Source organism: Pinus tabuliformis, chromosome 4_2, assembly GCF_031772625.1.
Source record: "Pinus tabuliformis cultivar Carrire ecotype Pingquan chromosome 4_2, CPIR1, whole genome shotgun sequence".
NCBI lineage: Eukaryota > Viridiplantae > Streptophyta > Pinopsida > Pinales > Pinaceae > Pinus > Pinus tabuliformis.
In genome coordinates, this window is record NC_142304.1 from 1,092,449,896 (window position 1) to 1,092,472,389 (window position 22,494).

The 22,494-nt window shown below is 36.3% G+C and overlaps 1 protein-coding gene across 1 annotated transcript in view; it reads left to right on the forward strand.

Annotated features, from left to right (window-relative positions):
• LOC149173450 (uncharacterized) overlaps positions 1-22,004 on the forward strand; it is an 87,763-nt gene extending 65,759 nt beyond the window's left edge. Inside the window, exon 4 of the mRNA XM_089426701.1 lies at positions 21,784-22,004. Within this exon, the coding sequence (XP_089282827.1) occupies positions 21,784-22,004 (221 nt within the window). The remainder of the gene's footprint in view (positions 1-21,783) is intronic.
• Positions 22,005-22,494: the final 490 nt, after the last annotated feature.

Sequence of the window (22,494 nt, forward strand, 5' to 3'; positions counted from 1 at the left end):
GGCCAATGAGGTATGGTATTATGGATGATGTATTGGTTTCGTGCTATCCATATCACCCAACAGAGGAGGAGGGGTAGGTTCTTAGCCTTATTTGGAGCAGCATTTATCCACCATGATATCCATGCATCCAAAATAGATGTACCATGTTATTGAATATGTATGTTGATGGCTTGAAGGGTGGTGTTCTAGAGATCCACAGTGATCAGGAAAATAAGGAAGAGGTGGCCAATAGTTTTTGTGATGTTTTTGCATATGCAACACTAGGATGGACCATGATGAGCTCTCTTGTTCAGGTTGTCCCGTGTAGGGGCCTTTTTCTTGAGTATTGTCCACATAAACAATCTCATTCTAGGGAGCGCCTTAAGTTTCCACAAATGTTTCCACCAATGTTCAACAATTGGTGGTCGATGGATGATAGTGATACAGAGGTATCCTTCCTTTGGAGAGTATATACCATTTTTTTCTTGAGCCCATATGATCTCATCTTCCCCCTCTGTGATCCTAATATGTGATTCAGTTAGTGCAACAATGTTTTCCCCCTAGTGTTGATGCCAGATCTATGGGGGATGTAGCTGATGAGCAGTCTTCCATTCCTATTGAAATATGGTGGAGTGCTCTCGATCCGAAATATGGTTAATATTAATTATACTTGCAATGTTGAGTAGGTGCATCAATTCTTGTGGGAGCCTTTGTGAGTTGTTTATTCTGATCCAGGGATCTAGTCAAATGCGCACTTTTGAGCCAAATGGTATTTTCCAATTGATCCCATCTCGGATGAGGGGCAAGGAGTTTATTACTGCTTTCCATATGATAGATATCCTAGTATTATTCTAGTTGGGTCGATGAATCTAGTCCATCATGTTGTGAGGGGATATATATTTCAAGTATGCCACCCTTGTCCATAAGCTACATGTAGTGACCAGTTTCCATCCTAGCTTAGCAGCCAGTGCAGTAGAGAAATCATCCAGTCGTTTAATTCCCCAACCCCCCCATTTCTTTGGTAGTGCTAGTAAGTCCCATCTAGCCCAGGAAAATATTCTTCCGACTATTTTCCCTTCCAAAGAAACCTGCAGTAGAGATTTTGAATTTGAGAGATTATACCCCTAGGGATCCAAGATAAGGACATCCATTATACAGGTGTAGCTTCCAGTACAACTTTAATAAGAACCAGTCAGCCCTCTCTAGAGAGGTACTTGTGGTGCTAGATATTAAGCCTTTTCTCTAACTTAGAAATTAACCATGTCCAATCTGCAATCTTGTATCTGAGGTATTTTAGCCAGTAACCCAAGCACCTAAGTCCATCATCCAACTGCAGAACAGTCAATGGGAATATGTGGAGGGCGAACTGTATTTCATGAGGTGTGCATCTTGAAACTGATAAAGTGGACTTTAGGCTATTGATTTCCATACCATTAGCAGTTCAGAATATGGCCATGATATTCTGTAGATTGGTCAGATCTCCTATACCTACATTAAGGAATATCAACACGTAATCTACAAAGAGGAGATGGGTCAGTATGCAGCTGTCTGTAATCCTGATGCCCCGTAGCCTTCCCATCCTGTGTTGTTCCAAGATGAGTTTGATGAGGCCCTCCATAATAAGCAAAAATAATAGAGGGGAGAGGGGGCATCCCTGCCTGAGACCTCTTTCTGAGTGAAAGAAAGGAGATGTCGACCCATTGATAAGGACATTAAATGTAATATTTGTTATGCAGCACATGATCCATTGTATAAAATCTATGGGGACACCAAGATGAGTTAAGAGCATTCTGATATATAACCAACTAAAATGATAGAAAGCTTTTGAGAGGTCTACCTTGAGAATCATACCTTTCAACTTCTTCATCTGTATAGAATGCAACACCTCTTGTGCCATTCCAACAGCTTCATGGATTTGACGGTCCTGAAGGAAAGCGAAATGTTCAGAGGAGATATGTGAGGATAAAATGGGACAAAGGCGATTGGCAATGATCTTGTAGATACAGTTATAGAGGGAGAGGGGACAGAAGTCTTCAAAAGAGCCAAAGTTATCAGATTTAGGGATGAGCACAATAAATGTGGTGTTGAAAGCTTCATACATCAACCCAGTGATTCTGCAATATTTAATGACCTTGAGTAGGTCTTCTCCAAGAAGTTCGAAAAAAGCAGTGTAAAACTCAACCGGCCAGCCATCTGGTCCTAGGCTCTTGTCTTTATTGAACCATTTCAGAGTGGCTTCGAGCTCCCCCATAGTGATAGCCTTTTTGAGGTCCAAAGCATCCTCCTGGTCCATGAACCGGGGAAACAATTGTGCCACTCTGATGATTTCAGCCAACGATGCATTGAGGGTATCTCTGTAGAGCTATTTGAAGTGAGATGTGCCAAGGCAGGCTAAGTGTTGAAAGGAATTCACTATGTTGCCGAGTTCATTATTCAATTGCCAAATGGCATTAATTTCTTTTCTTCCATTGGAAAAATTGTGATATAATTTGATGTTATCATCGCCTTCAAGGAGCCAAATGGATCTGCTTCACAGCATCCATGATTCCTCTTTATCTTTCAGTATTTTTCCTCTTTACGCTACTAGGGTTGTGAGCCTCTCCTTTTGTGCTGGTGTTGTGTATCCCCTTCCATGTTCATCCTCTAGGTCTGCAATCTCAGCTTTAGTGTCCCTCAGGGTTTGTTCATCCATCAGCCTCTTGTTGTGTGCCCATATTTTTGATAACCTCTTAAGCTCACTTAGATTGTGGGCAAAACCTTTAGCTATATTCCCACCCATAGCAGGAGGGTGGGACTTCCAATAATTAGTTACCAGTTTGATGTAGTCTTCATATTTTAACCATGTTGAGTTGAAATTGTATGGTGCTTCGGGTTTATTCATACCTCCTCTAACTTCAAGGTAAATCGGCAAGTGGTCTGATAGTCCCCCTGAACCAACCCACTACCTATAGTTGAACCCCATACCCATCAATCGCTCTTTAATGAGGAAGCGATCTAATATTCTAGCCAGCCTATCCTCCCCAGTCGTTCTGTTCCTCCAGGTGGGTTGTAATTTAGTAGAAAGGATATCGATTAGGATATGGTCCTCCAGTACATTTTCGAAGAAACCAGATAGTGGATCAATCTGAGCATGATGACCCCATGATTCTGAATATCCAATAGAGAAATTAAGATCTCCTCCAAGAATAAGGCTTTCTACTTGCAATAGATTGGACCTTAACAGTTTCTCCCAGTAGGCACCTCGATTTTGGCATGGATATATACATTGATGAGTCTGATGTCAGTACCTAATTAAGATGAGTAAATATAAGCCCTAATATGACTAGTACCTTCCCAAATGTTACATAGCTTGATTGTTCTGGTATTGTATCCCATCGCAACACCACCTGATCGTCCATTAACATCCAGGGCATGAAACAAACATTCGGGGAGAATGGGTTCAAGGAGGCAAGTGATGGCTTTTGCTAACCCCAGGGTTTCCTGAAGGAGCATGACATCTACCGATTCATTACTAAGAAACCTCCGAAATGCTAGTTTTTTTCTCGGGACTAGCTAACCCTCGGCAGTTGTAGGAGAGAAGCTTCATGAGGGAGATGGCCCCAGGGTGTTCTGTGCTCTAAGAACTTGGTCTATGGCTAGATGATGACCTAAGACGACTTCCACACCCACCTGTTGTTTGGATTTAGAAAGTGAGGAGGGTCGTCCCCATGGAGGTTTCAGAGGGATGGGAGGGGATATGATTCCAATGCCAATCGTATCAATAGGTTGTGGTCGAGATTGAGATCTAAGCGAGTAGTTGTGAGAGTGAGACCCCTTCTCAGAGTCAGAGGATAGGGCAGGAGAGTTTTCCTCCGAGAGGGATGGGGGGGTACATGAAAAAGTGGGTGGGGGAGGCTATAGAGAGCAGGCCAAGGAATGAGGAGTTGGGCCAGAAGATGCTATACCATGTTGATCAATGGAGGATGATGTAAAAAAAACAAGACGATGTAGTGAAATTCAAAGAGAATGTAGTAGAGAGAGGCCTACCCAAAGATAGCGCAACCACAACAGCCGCCCTGGCCCTGGTCATAGGAGGAGAGGGAGGCCAAATGGGTTCATTTTCACGCTTCTTCGTATTCTCCTTTCCCGTATTTGTCACTATTGCTTCAGTGTTGGTGCACTGCTCATGTTACTTGGTAGATTTGGATGGGATTGTCTTCCCCTGGTCCACTGCTTTAGTTTTCCCATTCAAAGGGAAATCCTTGCATAAATGACCCACCTTGTGGCACCTCCTGCACCTAAAGGGGACCCCCCCATAATCAAGAATTTGTACTCGAGACTAATGTTTCTAGAGTAGGGTAATTTTCTCTTGTAGTCCTTCCCTAGTATCAAGATGAACCAGTATCCTTGCATACGCCATGATACCCGTGGATAGGTATGATTTATCATGCTCCAAATAGGTACCAAATGCATTCTTGATGCGCCTAAATATGTCCTCCGACCAGAAGTGTATAGCCAGGCCTGGTAATCTGACCCACAGAGGTCCTGTGCCCAATTGCTCTGTCAAGGTCGAAAAGAGTGTTCCATATTTGAGGAGCACAGAGGCTTGCTCAATGTGCGAGAAACTAGATAATACCCAGGTGGTATGTTTGTCTCTTGCAAAACGCAGCGCAAACCATCCTTGCACGAAGGTTTGTAAAAAAGGTAGTTCAGCCATGTGCTATCCCCAAATCTCTGCAGTCCATTGCCTGAGCCTAACCGTGGAGTAGTTCCTCCCTCGAACCCTACCCACCAAAACCCTATCAGCAGTGTCCATGGCTTCGCCCCACTGGATATCCTCCCCCAAACGTAGAGCGATATCTAGAGTCTTAGCCTTGACACACTTCGCCTTTTTCCCTAGCCTATAACCCTTTTCGAAAATGTCCACCTGAGGATCGCGTTGGTGGGAGTTCTATAAATTCAGTCCAAACCCTCTAGGGTTCGCTTCCAAAACCAGAGGAGAGCCTGCAAAACAGCCAGAGGTCGGAACAATCGAAAGCGGAGCGAGAGGGGTTTCCTGCAATTGTACCAAGGGTCCTCCTTAAGGGACGGATGAAGTGTAATGCAAATCAGCAAGCGGAGGGTGAGGTGGATAACCCAAGGGGTCAATGGTGTGGTCAAACCCTATGCACCTAGCCAAAAACTGTAGGGATGTCGATGATAAGGGGGGGTGTGGTGGAATCCAGCCATGTGAGGGGGTCTTCAGGCAGGGAAACAACTGGGTAGGAGGGACCCAAAATCGATGGCAAGGGAGCAAGGACATCTGGCATGTCACTGTTATGAGGGAACAACCCTTCCGAGATCAGGGGAGGTGACTTCTAGATGGAGACATCAACAAAAGGGTCATCAGAGTAATCAACCTGGTTGAGCTCCATACCTAACTGTCCAAAAAAGATGTTCCAGCTACCACTAGGTGCTGCAAACCATTGTCTTCGTAACTGCACCGCCTGTGGAGAGAATGCAGTGAGGCAATATTCACGGTCGTATAGGAGTAAACGGAGTCAGGCAGTAATCATGGGCGCGTAGGAATAAACGGTGACGAGGAGAGGATGAGTCTGTTCCATTGAGGGTGGTCAAGCATGGTCAATATGTAGGCTCTGGAGTGTTCCGAACCCTAGCCCGTATCAGGAGTTGTTCGAGGAGTTTTCCGTAACTCCATCCTCCTTCCTCCCTTATAGTTATATGTTATTCTTGTAGAACCAATAAGAATTCTATATCAATATGTAGTTAAGAGATTTACCTAATCAAGATATTTTCTCTATTTTAAAATAACACACATACACACACACAATGTAAGTCTCTTTTTTAAAATTTTAATTCAAATATAATCAATTTCTTCATCATTTCACTCAAATAAATTATTTTAATGTGTCATCCACTTTCAATATGAGAATAAGGAATATACATATTTTATTTTTGGAAAATCTCTTTATAAACTATGATACTTTTTTCGTCATTAAGAATAATTATTACTGAATAAAATATTTTCTTAATGGTTAATAATAATAATTCATCTAAAACAATTTATAATATCAATAAAATAAATTGTAAGTGAGGAAGAGTTCAACAGAGAAACTAATGGTTTAAGCCTCGATAACATTATGGGATGTGGCACCCATGTGTCAGTCTATAAGGGCATATTATACAACTCCATAATAGTTTATGTCAAAGTTATACACTCTGCCACATCAGGAGGTGCATACAAGAGACTCATAAAAAAATGCAAGACGTTGGGCAGAGTCCGACATCGGAATCTAGTGAGAATGGTGGGTGTATGCTCAAGTTTGCACGTCAAATATTTGATTATGGAGTTCATATCATAGGGAAGCCCGGATAAGGATTTGCATTGTAGTGAATATAATTGGAGGTTGGGTCTAAAAAGATGGCTGAGCATTCTCAAGGATGTGGCTCATGGAATGGAATATCTTCACCATCACTGCTCTCCGACCATTGTTCATTGCGATCTGAAACCTTCCAACATTTTATTGGATGACACGATGACGACCCATGTTGGAGATTTCAGTATTTCAAGGCTGTTGATCTGGCCAAAAGCGCCTGACGATTCAACAACAACAGCCTCAGGGGACACCTCCAGTCTTGGGATAGGATATGTTGGTTACATTGCACTAGGTAAATACTGATACACTTGATAAATTGAGCCATATCGTATACGGGAAATATATGAGTCGCTAATATATAAATATTATATATATAAAGATTGATATTGTACATGGGATATATATGTGAGTTGCTGATATAAATTGATTACAGAATATGGTATAGGAGGGCGAATGTCCATCAAAGGGGACGTGTACAGCTACGACATCTTGGTGTTGGAAACAATCACCAGAAAGAAACCCACAAATGGAGTGTTCTCATAAGAAGGGCAATCATTGCATAGTTGGGTGCGCGATGCATTCCCCGAGAGATTGTTAGAGGTGATTGATGGGAATTTCGTGGAGAAGATAAGAAAGGAAGAAGAGGATGAAGAACAGGAATCACATGATGTTACGGGACATGGAATTGTTGTGACATTGGCTAAGATAGGTGTGATGTGTAGCAAAGTGGATCCTCATGAATGACCGATTCTTCGAATCTTCAAGAGGTTGAGGCATCGCTAGAGAACCTAGTTTCCAAAATCAATAAGAGTTCAGAAAATTGGTTGAATCGCCTTGGACAAGAGACCAACCAAACCATTTCAGAATCTGATTAGGATATATGTTTGTGGAGGAAAATGACTAGGTTAAGTTACTCCATGGTTAACACACATATATGTGGAGGAATATGATTTGATTAAATTATTTTACTTAATGTGGATGACATCAATGGGTTAGATTATATAATTTTTATTTTAGATGTGATTATATCCTAGAGGATTATGTTTTTAGGATTTGGTTTGATTTATTTAAATTTAAAGATATTTTTTAGTGAATTAGTTTTGTATATTGATATGGGATTGAGACATTGCTCAATTAGTGGATTATTTAATCTAAATAATTTATCATTATAAAATAATATACATGTATTTATGTATATCATTTTTTAATTAATGTAAAAATGTTTTCTAAATTTCTTATTAAAATGGTTAGCACATATCAATAGAGAAAAATGATATGATATGATTAGATTATTTCACTTAATGTGAATGATATAAAATGGCCAGATTATATAATTTTTATTTTAACTGTGATCATATATTAGAGGAGTAAGTTTTTAAGATTTGTTTAGATTTGTTTAGATTTATTTATATTCAGAGAGATATTTTTATTGAATTAATTTTTTCTATTGATATGGAAGTGAGAAACAACTCATAGTAATTCATTATGTAATTTAAATCATTTTTCATCTTAATAATATACATGTATTCATGTGTATCATTCTTTAATTAATTAATGTAAAATAATAATAATAATAATAATAATAATTAAAATATGATAATTTTGTTAATCATTCTATTCAAATTATTTTTTTTAATATGTCATTCTTCTTCAATATAGGAAAACGAAATATGCATATTTTCGTTTGAATTATATATTTTCTTAGTCATTAAGAATATTGATTATTAAATAGGATGATTTTTTAGTGGTTTAGAATATTCATTATTGAATAACATATTTTTTAGTGGTTTCAATGTAATAATGATGGAATATAATTTATAATATTAAGTGGAAAAAGACTTTGTTAAGAACAATTTTATGAATAGTTTGAATAAGTCTATTTTATCCTTTTTATATCATGTTTTTTTATTAGGTTTTTGGTTGTCAAGAGTAATTATTATTAAACATTTTATTTTGTAAACTAAAGATGATTTATTAATTTTGGGATTTATGTATAATTAATGATTCAAGATTTGTTTTTTATTAACTTATTTCATAGATAGAATTGGTAGTGGTGTGTTATTTATTTATATTTTTGTTAAAAAATATTTAATATAATTATGAACTCTTATAATCATATAAGGTGATAAGTTGTAACAACTTAATTCATATGTGATAATAATTGGGATGAATTTTCTCAAAATTTTATTACCAATTTTGATATTCGCTCATAATTTGTATGACAACATTACTCATAGTCTTACATATTTAATATTACAAATACGTTTGATCTCCACAAGTGAAATACTCATTTGTACGGATTGACATTTGATTCATTAAACGTTAGAAAATTGTGCATTCATTGTAAATTTGTATCTTGATTTATTAAAGATTTTTTGTTTTATTCTTAACAATAGTGTGCTTGTTCTAGACTTAAGGAGCTTTCAATCTTGTCTAATTGGATTTGCATTCCTAATATTTGTTAACACATGGCAAAAGTAAAGATAGCATGCTCCATTTACCTTATTGTTGGTAGGATTTTTGCATGTTTAAAACACTGATGAAGATTGTCTACAAATTCTCACCTTTTGTTGATCTAATTATGATGGTTTGTCTATAATTGGTAGTAGTTGTCCTATGTCCAAGAAAAAAATTATAGAGTGAAAACTAAATATGAAATTGATATTTTATGAGAAAGGCTCACACAAGTGGCTCTCAATTTGCACAAAATTTCATATATTGCTAATCTCATTAATGAAAATATTATGAATATGTTATCTTTCTTCTTGGAATACTTCCAATGATTCTCCTTGCATAGGATGCAAAGTTTCCTTTATATGCATCTTAAGGGATGTATAGATAGTAGTTGCTTCTATGTTGAAAGCTACAATTCCTATCAAGGCAAGGATTAGCATCGGTATACATCCATTGAGTGTTTGAGCAAGTAATAAATCTCATAAGTTAGGAATTTATAATCTTTATTATTCCTTGGATGATCATCTTTAGGAGTTGTGCTTTTCTCCTTGTTGATATTTCTATATGAGTATGCCAAATTTTGTACTCCATTTTTGACCTGTTGGATCTATTCAATTAAATTATGTATAAATTGTAAATAATTCTTTATGACGATGTATGTTGAACAATATGATCTTAAATACATGAACCAATGTGTAAGTCATGTAAATATCTCATGTCAATTCCTAGTGTATAGTGCAACGCCGCCAGCTAGTGAGTTGTCAGGCATGTAATTGTGCTAAGCATTTTTTCTATGTACCATGTGGTAGTACCTTCCATGGTGTACTCAAGATATGTAAATATCATTTCAAAATATAATATAAAGGTCTAAAGTGGCTATGGAGAGAAAATAAGAAGGGATATGGTTTCATTAGTGAGGAAGAGGAAAGTAAGCCCAAGGGTGACGATATATAACAATGAGCATTAATCACCATGTATGCACTAGACAATAGTGTCTTCTTTGATTTTATTGCACTGTGACCTATTGAGATCACCTGATATAATCATTTTCGATTCTCATTGATTTGTATTGCTAACCCACAAAAATAAGCTTAAAATGTATCAATGAGCCTCAATTCATTCCTAATTTTGACACTATGTGAAACCTCTATTCATTATTCATGGAACATCCAAAAAAATAACCTCCTATCTTTGATAAATGTAACCATTTGGATTCACTTTGGCACTCTGTTTTCCATGTTGAGGGTATGCTACTTACGCCAACTTTCCATTTGTAAAGTAGTACCAATCATTATACTTTTTGAATTTTTCCTAGGTAGATTTTTCTAATCACTTTTACTCAAAATTTGGCTAAAAAATTAGAATATTGTTGCTTTTTCATATATGAGTTGTTGAGATTGCAAAAGTTGGATGTGATAAGGGGTTTTTAGGGTATTAAGTACTTTATTACATTAAAAAATCCAATTTAAGCAAGTTAAATTGCAATTTAACCAACCAATACTTAATCAAATTTTGGTGATGATTACTAGAAAATGTTTATAAAGTAGAATGTTTAGACTTATTCATTTTGAAAGGGGAAATTCCTCTCTAATTTTTCATCATTTGTCAATGCAGTATGAAACATTTCCATCTAAACTTGCTCTATAGGGTATTTTACCCCACCACATGTTATCCATATGAAGCATCCACATGGATTTGAATGGTGGATGTTTGATGAACTCTTGCATCATTATTTACCACCTTAAACCTACCACACTCTCCTTCTACTTAGTGTGATATGTTTAATGTTTTTTCTATTTCAATATGGATTTTCACCCATTGTTGGTGAATAATGGTAAATTGGGAATTCTAAAGGATTTTGTCTCATGGACATGGCACCCATGGGTTAGTGTATAACAACGGATTAGACAGTGGTAGAATCATTGATTTCAAGGTTATACAGTAGGCCACATCAGGAGGTGCATACAAGAAAATAAGGGCAATCATTGCAGAGTTGGGTGGGCAATGCATTCCCCAACATATTGTTGGAGGTGGTTGACGAGAATTTGGTGCAGGAGATGAGAAGAGAATAAGATGATGAAGACCATGATTCACATGATGTAAGTTAATTTATGGGCATTCACATGATGTAAGTTAATTTATGGGACATGGAATTGTTGTGTTGTTAGCGGAGATAGGTGTGATGTGTATCAAAAGGAGATCCCCATGAACGACCGACCCTTCGAGAGGTCGAGGTAGAAAATCCATAAGAGTTCAAAAAATGGGTTGAACCGCCTTAGACAGGTGATGGACAAAACCATTTCAGAATTTGATTAGGACATGTTTGTGGAAGAAAATGATTATCTTCTATTATATAAAATGATTAATTTGTATTATTTCATGTAATGTGGATTATATGAAATTGTTAGAGTATATAATTTTTAATTGTTCTGGGTATCAGGGATAATTATAAGTTTAAGTATTATTTTAATTTTTAAGAGTTGGTTAGAATTGGTTAAATTGAGAGATATGCTCTATTTAATTAGCATTCAATATTAATATAAGAGATTTACCTAATCAAAATAATTTCTCTATTTTAAAATTACACACACACACACATAATGTAAGTGTGCTTTTTTAATTTTTAATTGAAATATAATCAATTTCTTCATCATTTCACTCAAATAAATTATTTGATTGTGTCATCCACTTTCAATATGAGAACAAGGAATATACATATTTTCTTTTGGAACAACTCTTATAAACTTTAGTCATTAAGAATAATGATTATTGAATAAAATATTTTCTTAATGGTTAAGAATAATAATCCATCTAATATAATTTTTAATATCAAGTGGAAATATGTCTTTGTTAATAACAATTTTATAATATCACGTGGAAAGATGTCTTTGTTAATAACAATTTTATAATGTCAAGTGGAAAGATGACTTTGTTAATAATAATTTTATAATGTCAAGTGGAAATATGTCTTTATTAATAACAATTTTATAAATAATTTAAAAGAGTACAATTTCTCCTCTCTTTTATTGTATTTTATTTTATTTTATATGCACATTATTTTCACATTTTTTTTAGTTGTTAAAATAAAATTTATAGTAAATTAAAGATTATGTGTTAGTTTTGGTATTTATGTATAGTTAATGGTTTAGGATTTGTTTTTTATTAATTTATTTTATTAATAGAATTGGTATGCTATTTTTTTCCTTTTTGTTATATAAATATGTAATATAATTATGAAATTTTATAATCATATAAGTTGATAAGCTCAAAGGGCCTAATTTATGTTGAAATTCTAAAAATTATATAATAGAATATGATTTTTTGCTAGATAATTGCTTCCTAATTATTTCCAACCAATATTTTATGCCACTACTATCATTGAATAATTACACTTTAGAAAATATCAACAGTAAATGGAATGGAAACAGTAAAGATAATATAAATACAACCATGCACAACAAAGTCAACCAATTTATCTAAGGAAACCCAACATTGGAAGAAAACCCAACAACTTTTATTTACGAGAAATTATTCTTTAGTAAGGTTTACAAATCAACAAATTATCTAGAAATGTGTGCCAATATTCAAGCCCAAATAGTAGTCAAACCTGATCAAAATAGCAACAAGTCAATTCAGGTCAAACTAGTCATAATAACCAAAATTCAATGTTGGTCAACTCAATCTAGTCAAATAGGCCTGAAATCAACTTTGGCCCTACGGTCAACTGTGGTCAATGGCCTATAGTGTGCAGTCAAACAAATTCAATTAATGTATATTCAAATTCAGTCAAACAAAGGTCAAATTAGCTCAATCATTGCCCAATCAAACTCGTCCTTCTTGTTCAAATGTGCAACTATCCAAGAATGATGAAGAGAGAGATGATTAATTACACTTCCTAGGTTTTCAAATGAGACATCACTTATTCTTATTTATACTTTTCGAATGAGGGTGTGACAAGCCAAAAGACACCTCTTCATAGGTTGGCTCACTTGAATTCTTCCTAGGCTGACTTGTCCTTTTAATGTAAAAATTTGTCTAATTCATATAAGCTGACTTGGAGACCATTTAGAAAAGCAGGAACAACTCTCGATGTTACAAAAAAAAAAAATCAAAACTCCCTCTTATTGAGGGAGGTATTCTCCTTAGATGAAAACAAATTTCCCCTTAACTGAATTTTTTCCTTCAAAATTCTCCAAGATGACTACTATTGGCCTACTCTACACCAAGATGCTAGGAGATACACTGATATATATGATGAGTGCCAAAGGATGGGAAAGCCTACACCAAATGATGAAATACTCCTACAACCTCAAGTGACCCTTGAGCCATTTGAGAAGTGGGGCATGGATTTCATTGGACCAATTGATCCCCCATCTGGACAAAGGAGATGCATCATTATATGCACTGATTATTTAACAAAGTGGGATGAAGTAAAGTAGAAGGTGGCAAAGTTTCTAAGGGAAAACATCTTTTATAAGTTTGGATTCCCAAGGGAGCTGGTCACTAATCAAGGGGCTCAATTGAGGGGGTCAATGTATAAGGGTGTATTAAACTCTACCACATCAAAAGGTGCATACAAGAGAAATATAAAAGAATGAAAGACGTTGGGCAGATTCCGACATCGAAATCTGGTGAGAATGGTGGGCGTATGCTCAAGTTTGCAGGCCAATTTTTTATTATGGAGTTCATGTCGTAGGGAAGCCTGGATAATCATTTGCATTGCAGGGAAAATAATTGCAAGTTGGGTATGAAAAGGTGGTTGATCATTCTTAAGGATGTGGACCATGGAATGACATATCTTCACCATAACTTCTCTCTGTCCATTGTTCATTGCAATCTAAAACCTTCCAATGTTTGATTGGTTGAGACGGTGACATCCCATGTTGGAGACTTCGGTATTTCACACCCTCATAATCTCACAGCAAGCGCATGATGGTTCAACAGCAACAGCCTCATGGGACACCTCCAGTCTTGTCCCACGAGGTAAATACGGATACATTTGATTGATGAGCCATGTTTTATATCGAATATATACATTCATGAGTCACTGATAAAGGTTTTATACATAAATGATTGATATTGTATATGTATATATATATATATATATATATATATATATATATATATATATATATATATATATATGAGTCACTGATAAAGGTTATATACATCAAATTTGTTTACAAGATATTGGTTACAAAATATGAAAGGGGATGTATACAACTACAACATCTTGGTGTTGGAAACGGTCACAGGAAAGAAGCCGACAGATCTAGCATTCTCTGAAGAAAGGCAATTATTACAGAGTTGGGTGGACGATGCATTTCCTCGATAGATTGTTGGAGATGATTGACCGGAATTTGGTGGAGGAGATTGGAAATGAAGAAGACGATTAGGAACAGGAATCACATGATGTAAGTGAATTTATGGGAATGGAATTGTTGTGATGCTGGCGAAGATAGGTGTTATGTGTACCAAAGGGGATCCACGTGAACAACCAACTCTTCGAGAGGTTGAGGAATCGCTAGAGCAGTTGGTCGCCAAAATCTGTAAGAGTTCAAAAAATGGTTGAACTACCTTGGATAGGTGACTAACCAAACCATTTCAGAATCTTATTAGAACATATTTATGGAAAAAAATGATTTGATTGCAGTATTCCACTTAATGTGGATGACATAAAATAGTTAGATTATATAATTTTATTTTAGATGTGATTATATGTTACATGAGTATGTTTTCACGAATTGATTAGATTTATTTAGATTCAAAGATATTTTTAGTTAAATAGTTTAGTATATTGATATGGGATTGAGAAACTTGTTCAGTTAGTTGATTATGCAATTTAAATAATTTCTCTATGTTAAAATAATATACATGCATTTATCTATATCATTCTTTAATCAATGTAACACTATTTTCTAAATTTCTAATTAAAATATGATAATTTGGTTAATTATTCTTTTCAAATATTTTTTCTTAGTGCCATTATATTGAAAAAGAAATATACACGTTTTTATTTGATTTTTTTTTCGAAAACTAAGGTACTTTCTTAGTCATTAACAATAATGATTATTGAATACGATGTTTTTCTAGTGATTTAGAATAATGATGATTGAATAAGATATTTTTTTAGCAGTTTCAACATAATAATGATGGAAATAATGCAATTTAGAATATTAAGGGGAAAGAGACTTTGTTGAGAACGATTTTACGAATAGTTTGAACAAGTTCATTTTCTCCTTTTTATAACATGATTTTTTATTAGTTTTTTTGGTTGATTTTAAGAATAATAATTATTAAACAATTTGTTTTGTAAACTAAAGATTATGTATTAGTTTTGGGAATTATGTATAATTAATGAATCAAGATTTGTTTTTTATTGACTTTTTTTATAGATAAAATTGGTATGCTATTTTTTATTTATTTAGAGATTTAATATAATTATGAAATTTTATAATCATATAAGGTTATAAGTTGAAAGGGCCTAATTCATATGTGATGATAACTCGGATGAATTTTCTGAAAAAATTATTACCAATTTTATAGTGGCCCATAACTTGTATGACAACATTATTAATAGTTTTACATATTTAATATTGCAAATACTTTGGATCTCCACAAGTGAAATAATTAATAGTACTTTCTTGGATTGACATTTGATTCATTAAACATTAAATATTATGTATTCATTGTAAATATATATCTTCATTCATAAAAGATTTGCAGCCCATCCTCCCACATTTACCACTTTCATCGATTTGCTGAGGGTAAACATGAGTTGAGGTTCACTATGATAAGAATCAACCTACTTTATGACCTTAAGGAAATGGATTCAATAAATTAAGACTTTACTAACTTCCCTCAGGTGTTACAGGACCTACAGGAGCAACCCAACCCATATAGGTGTCTAACCCCTGAGATAACTCTCTTTTTCACTAACCTAAAGCCTTAGTCACTCCCTTTCTAAGGAATGAAAGTGAATATAAGCCTCTAGTCACTCCCATAGGCCTACCTACCAGCGAATATGGAATTTTCTAGTTAGTTCTATGCCAACGACCCTGAATTCTGAGCCACTTTTTTAGGGCTAAGACTCATGCCTCTACCTCGAACTCAGTGAAAATTTCATAAATAATGAGTGACATATAGGAAAAGCTTATAAACCAAATCTTGAACCAAGAATTGACCCGACTCTTCCAAACCGGGACCGGAATTCCGTTAAATACATGGTAAACATGCAACCTATAGGTTATGAATGCATATATGAACATAAGGATATGAAAATTTATTTGAGGTTTAACAAGAATGACCAATTCCTTATCACAATAATTGTTATAACACTAGTTAGGTCATCAATGAAAATGTGATAAGAGCCATACTTAGACCCATCAAATAACCATGCTTATAATGAGCATATAACCAGATAAATACCAATGATAGAACAATTATTAAAGCCACAAAACAACAAGTAAATTTACTCATCAAAGCAAGAGAAACTTAACTCTTATTAACAATACGTAAAAGTCAACTAGATCTAGGACTTCCACGTACCACTCGACCATAGATTGGGTTGAACTATATATTTCTTTTATTCAATCACCTCTGTGCCATATTCCAAGCATAAATGTGGGATCTCATGGGATAAACCAATCCATAAACAACCAAGGGAATCCAGAGGTTAAACCACCTCCACCCTCACCATACTGTGATCTCACCTAAACCATTCCTGAGATCACAAAACCAAACTGAGATTGGATGCCTCATAATTCCTTTACCATCCCTCGAGGAATTTTCATGTCTCCACCCACCTATTGAGGGCATCCCAGAGAAAACCATGTCGATCCCAACCCTTGGTATTTTCCCGATACCACCTCACCGAGATCCAAAATCTTCTGGTAATCCAAATCTCAACTGAGAAAGAATCCCATCACACCATGGCTATCTGGAAATAGAAAGGGAAGGCTAAAATCAATGTCAAAACACGTCAAAATACATTCCATCAATAACAAACAAACCAAGTATACACATGCATGTACCATGCATGCCAAAAACAACTAGGAAATCATACATGTAACCTGTTACCTACAAGTATTCCTGCTGAAGTTGCTTGATCTATCCTTTCCTTTGCCTTCCTTGTCCTCCCTTTGCTTGTTTTCTTTCTTTCTCCTCTTGGTGCTCTTCTCCTCACTGAGACTAATCTTGAAACTGAACTTACCAAAGGCTTTGAATTGATTCTTAGAAGCCGTTTTATTATTGATGCCTCTAATTTCTTCATTTCCCTTAATTTTCCTTCAATTTCCTCCTCACATGCAACCTATGTCCTTTCACCTCCCTTTTCTCCTAATTTCCTTTATTTTCATAAATAAAGTGCCAAAAATATATTTTTTCCTTTTCAAAGCCTTTGTCATTGCCTTTTCCAATTTCCCCTTAGCCTTAAACACAACAAGTGATGCCCATTAGGATATTTTTCCCAACAATAATCTTGTAATACATGTCCCATGACCTTGGTCTTACTTTGCCTTTATTAACTTTATTACATGAAATTTTAACGCGGGGTTGTTACAAACCCCTCCCCCTTAGGGCAACATCATCCTTGGTGTTCTATGACACCTACAACCAGCAAAACCACTGAAAAGAAAAACATACTTCCCATGGATCTTTATACCCCAGCTTGTTGCAGTATTTACAATGACCACGACTGAAAACATGACAATCATATCATTTATTAGATATTTATAACACAACTCATTATGGTATTTAAAATAAAAACCAAATATACTTATGCACATTTGCTTCAACCAACAAATAACTATACTGTCTATGGAGATTTTTAATCCAGCTCAATACAATATTTACAATAATATACATATGCACATTTGTTCAACCAACAAATAAAAGGAGACAATGATTGTATCAACAACAAGGGAATCCAGAGGCTCACACCTCCACCCTCAAAGTAATACCAGGATTCGCCTCCTTCCTAGGAATTCCAAAACCCACTTCCAAACTCAAACTTGCATTCAATGTCTAATGCTATAATCCTTGTGTTACCTGTTCCTTTAGCGAACAGTTATCGACTCATTATTCTAGGGAACACTCCCAAAGTGCATCTGATTCCATCTAAAAATGATAATGACAAAAACAAATCCATCCTCTGACCTTCCCTTCTCTACTGCATAGTCCCTCAGGCAATCCGGTCACCCCCTTCCATGCAGTCGCTCACCTTCCAAGTTCCCTGAAATCCCCTTTCTCGGGCTATCCATCCCTTGGTAAGGTTTCCTTGTATCGGAAGGTCCAAAAACCAAGGCATATTCCTACCTCAAAACCAAGGCTTATCCCTGCCTCCAAACCATCATATCAGTCATAACATGCTCATGGAAATCATTAGACAATATTGGGTACTAATGTCCCACAACAGCCCTCGTCCTAAATGCTTTACCAACATATTGTTGCCTATTCCAATTCCTTTTTCCCTTGTTAATTCTTGTAGTTAGTTTCAACCATCCAACCAGGAATTTTCCATACTTTCTTGTACCACGTATTGTTGGGCATGGCCCAACTTGGTCCAAATTTTTTATAAAAGGCTTCGCAAAAGAAGGAGTGGATAGCGAGGAGCACGCTAAGTTAGTTAGTTGCGTGAAAATATTGGGGCTTTGGGGCGGGTCAAAGCCCCTTATTTTGTAATGGGTATCAGGTAGTTGTCCATGTTTTGTGGATCCATGGTATGTGGACCATGGTTTTTGTAAGAACGAAATGTATTTAAGGATGTGTAATACCTTAGAGAAGAATAATAAATGATAGGAGGAGATGACCAATTGGCATAAAGTCTGTAATATGTAAGTTTCGGTCTGTATTTTGAGGAAAGGCTCCGCAACTAAGTGTGCAGAGGTCTGAAGAGTCTGCAGTTGAGTGCGCAGAACACCTACAGCTAGGTGCGCAGGTCGACAAATACTGTAATCATTGAAAATTTGTATCAATAAAGAAGAATATGTTTCAAGAAACACTGTGTATTTTGAGTTATATTTGTGCTTATAGTTACTGTTATGCATGTTATGTACTCCATTTGTGTGAATTAATCTGTATTATGCTACTTTTTTGTTATATTTCTGTGCTAAGTAAAATCTATTAAGCACAGTATTTGCTTGAAGTCTTTTATAATTGTGAAGTTGTAGATAAGGTTAACATAGAAGAAAATACATGGGAACCTTAGCTCAGTATCCCTCGGAATGTAGAAACCTGGTTATGCAATCTCCCATAACTACTTCAGGTGAGACTGCGACCTGCTTGCAGGTTGCTGCCGAAAGGGATAGTGGTTGAGGGTTTTGATGGTTGTGAAGTGCATTCTGGACCTCGGTCAAGCCCCTTAAGCCAACAAATGGTTCTATTGTCGGGCCCAGGATCTGTGTGAGGGATATGTTTTGGCATCTGTCATAGAAAGAGATCGAGAAGTGGGTTGATCAAAAAGAAAGAGAATTTGTAGAAAAAGAAAACAGAAACCCTAGACATTCGACTGAAGATTGGTTGCAGAGGTATATTTTTTAAGAGAAGTACAAATTTTTATTTGGTTCATTCCATGTTGAGCTATACGAGTGGGTCTCAAAGTCGACTGAACATAGGACCTGTTTCAAGAATGACGAACCCAAGGGATGGAATCCTGATTTGATACAAATACTCAAGAATACCAACAACAAAATTTCCAGAGTTTTTGGCTTCTGGATCGATAGTAGTTTGTGAGGATTTATCACTAAATTTATGATAGACGCAGTCGTATCATATACTGAAGTTGAAAGAGTATTTTTCAAAGGTCCGCAAGGTAATTTTTCATATTCTCTCAGTCTCTGGATTAAGATGCTTTTGTGTGAAAAGGGTATACTATGCATGCAGTCAGATTGATGTTCGGGCAAAGACAAAACTAGTCTGAATGAGGATCTACACGAAGAGGGAAGCGTTACAAAGTAGATCACGAACCAATTTTTTTTATTAAGACTAACTATAATCCATTACTAGGAAGATCTAAAAGTGAAGAAGAAAGAAGTAAACCCGCCACCCTGCCATATTCCCCTCCCCAATCCGAAGGAATCAAGTTGCCTTTTGGATTCCACATCCATCTACCCCACTCACACCCCATGCCCCTCGACATAATTCACCTACACCACCACCCCCTCCACCTAACCCCCTGAGAAGAAGAATGGTCGATGATATTAGGATGCCTACCTTTAAAGGCCTCGTCGCAGAGGATCTTAAGCAATTTTGGTTCGTCACTAATGTAGTATGGAAGGCAAGATAGGTCAATGATGAATATGTTAAGAAGGCGTAGCTCATTACGACATTGCGGGAAAGAGTGCTAACCTAGTATATGAAGTATTTTGTGAATAATCGAACTACTATGTTAGATGAGATTAGGAAAGCACTGGTGCCAGAATTCAGAAAGCCGAAGTCATAATCAAAATGTATAACAGAGTTGAAGGAGATCAAACAAGAAGTCAGTGAATCTGTATGGGAGCTAGATCAGCAATTCAAAGTATTAATGGGACATGTGAGCTTCGAAATATGTCCAAAGAAGCACAAGGAATGGTTTATAGCCACGTTGTTGCCACATATCAGGTTTCCCTTAATGCAGCAAAAGATTGAGACTCAAGCTAAAGCATTCGAGATCACGATGAAACTAGAATCATCTCCAATAAGAGACACTCATATAGGAGTGCAACAAATTCAGAGTCAATTAGCGAACTTGACCTTGGAACTGCGAGACCTCAATAAGGGTAAAGAAACTATATCGGAAGTCTAGTGTACGAAATGTAAAGTAGAAGGTCATTATAAGGATCAATGCCCTATGTTCAGAGATTATTTGGCAAGTGGAGCACCTAATCTAGTTAATCTAGGGTCGAGTTTATGGTGTGAAATATGTAGAACCATAGGTCAACATCTCTCAAAGGACTGCTACTTATTGCAGAAATATGTGTAGACTCCAAAGCAACTATTTTGTTCTTTCTGTAGATTGGTGGGCCATGACGAGAAAAATTGTCGAAGTAATGATTTAATGATGGAACACACTTCTAATGCCTACACATTACAAGCTGAAGTACATACCCATGATGGGTCAGGCCAACACCCTGGTAGAGGAGGTTTCCCTGGACGAGGGAGAGGACGAGGGGGAGGAGTTGGCTGAGGGCACAATCAAATTATATGTTACAAATGTGGCCAGGAAGGACACTTTGTGAGGGATTGTCAGAACCCTACAACAACCTGTAGCTATTGTAGGTCTTTTGATAACGTAATAGAAGAATTCCTTGTTCTCCTTGCGAAGATGTAAGGAGAGAGGAACCACCAGCCTGCAACGAATACCCAAATGATGACCGCTAAACCTAGAGAAGAAGAACCATGCGTTAACATTGTGACAAGAAGTGGAATTGTGACAGGAGATGATGAAGGTAAAAATAAAGTAGAAGAGACTTGTAGAAGGAAGACCAATGAAAAGGCACCTGGGTTTAATATCCAGGCAGAGAAATAAACATTCATGGGAGTGAAGTGAAGTTTCATGGATGTTGGGGCCTCTACTTCTTCTACGCAATCAAAATTGATACCACAAAAGGACTGCGCTCAGGTGACTGCTCCAACACAAGATGTAGACCTAAGAATTTTGAACTCATTTTTGCAAACCTACTTGAAGTTATTAAGAAATCAAAGGGTTGTTGAAGGACTTCAGGAGTTGATAGACTCACGTGCTACTAAGGAGGTACCGTGAAGTGATTTGTGCACAATAAACAACTTACATCGACAGAAGAAGAGAATGGGGAAAGAAATGAGGCTAACTACGCAAATTGGACAATATAACAGACATGGGAATCGATGGGGAGACTAAAGCTGCAATGGTCACTAATGCAATTGAGGATGGCTAATTAGCGGAAAATCGTCCCTATGGGAATATTTCCTAGCATCATTTTAGATATTGAAGGAGTCATAACTATTATTGATTTTGAAGTAATTGATATTGTAGATGATAGCAATCCCTATCCAACATTGCTTGGACTGGATTGGGCCTTTGAAAATCTAGTAATACTTAATCTGAAGAAAAGACAGATGGTATTTGAAAAGGATGATATGAGGGTCATTGTCCCTCTAGACCCTTCAGAAGAAATGCGGTACACTGAGCCTGTACGAGATGAGGACTATGCTACAGATGTAGATAATATTTATCAGATCACTACCAAGGAATAATATTGGAACAACCCTACTGCAAATGGAATATTGGGCTAGGAGCATGACAATTCGCACACTTCATATTCTGAAGAAGAATTGGAGAATTGGTAGAACATGTTATACAAAGTCTCTACTACAAAATCATTGCGTTGCGTAGCTTTAGAGGTACGTGAATTGCCTTATTATGATGGACTTGGAGATGTAAGTTTGTTCCTTGATGAATACAAAAGAAGGATACCAGAGGAACAAACATTGTAAGATCTAGATGTCGTGCTGAGAGCAACACCTACTAGATGGTGGGGTACTCATAAGAAGAATATAGCAGAATGGCAGCAGTGTCGGAGATTAATATGGATTGGGTTTGCCTTGATTGATACGAAGATGGAAGTAAAGTATGATGGTCTGGATGATCCTTGCAAGCATATTAATCGCTATACTTCAGTATGGAAGGAAATTCCAGAACAAGAATGGGTGCATGGGTTCATCCACATGCTTGAGACAATTCCGA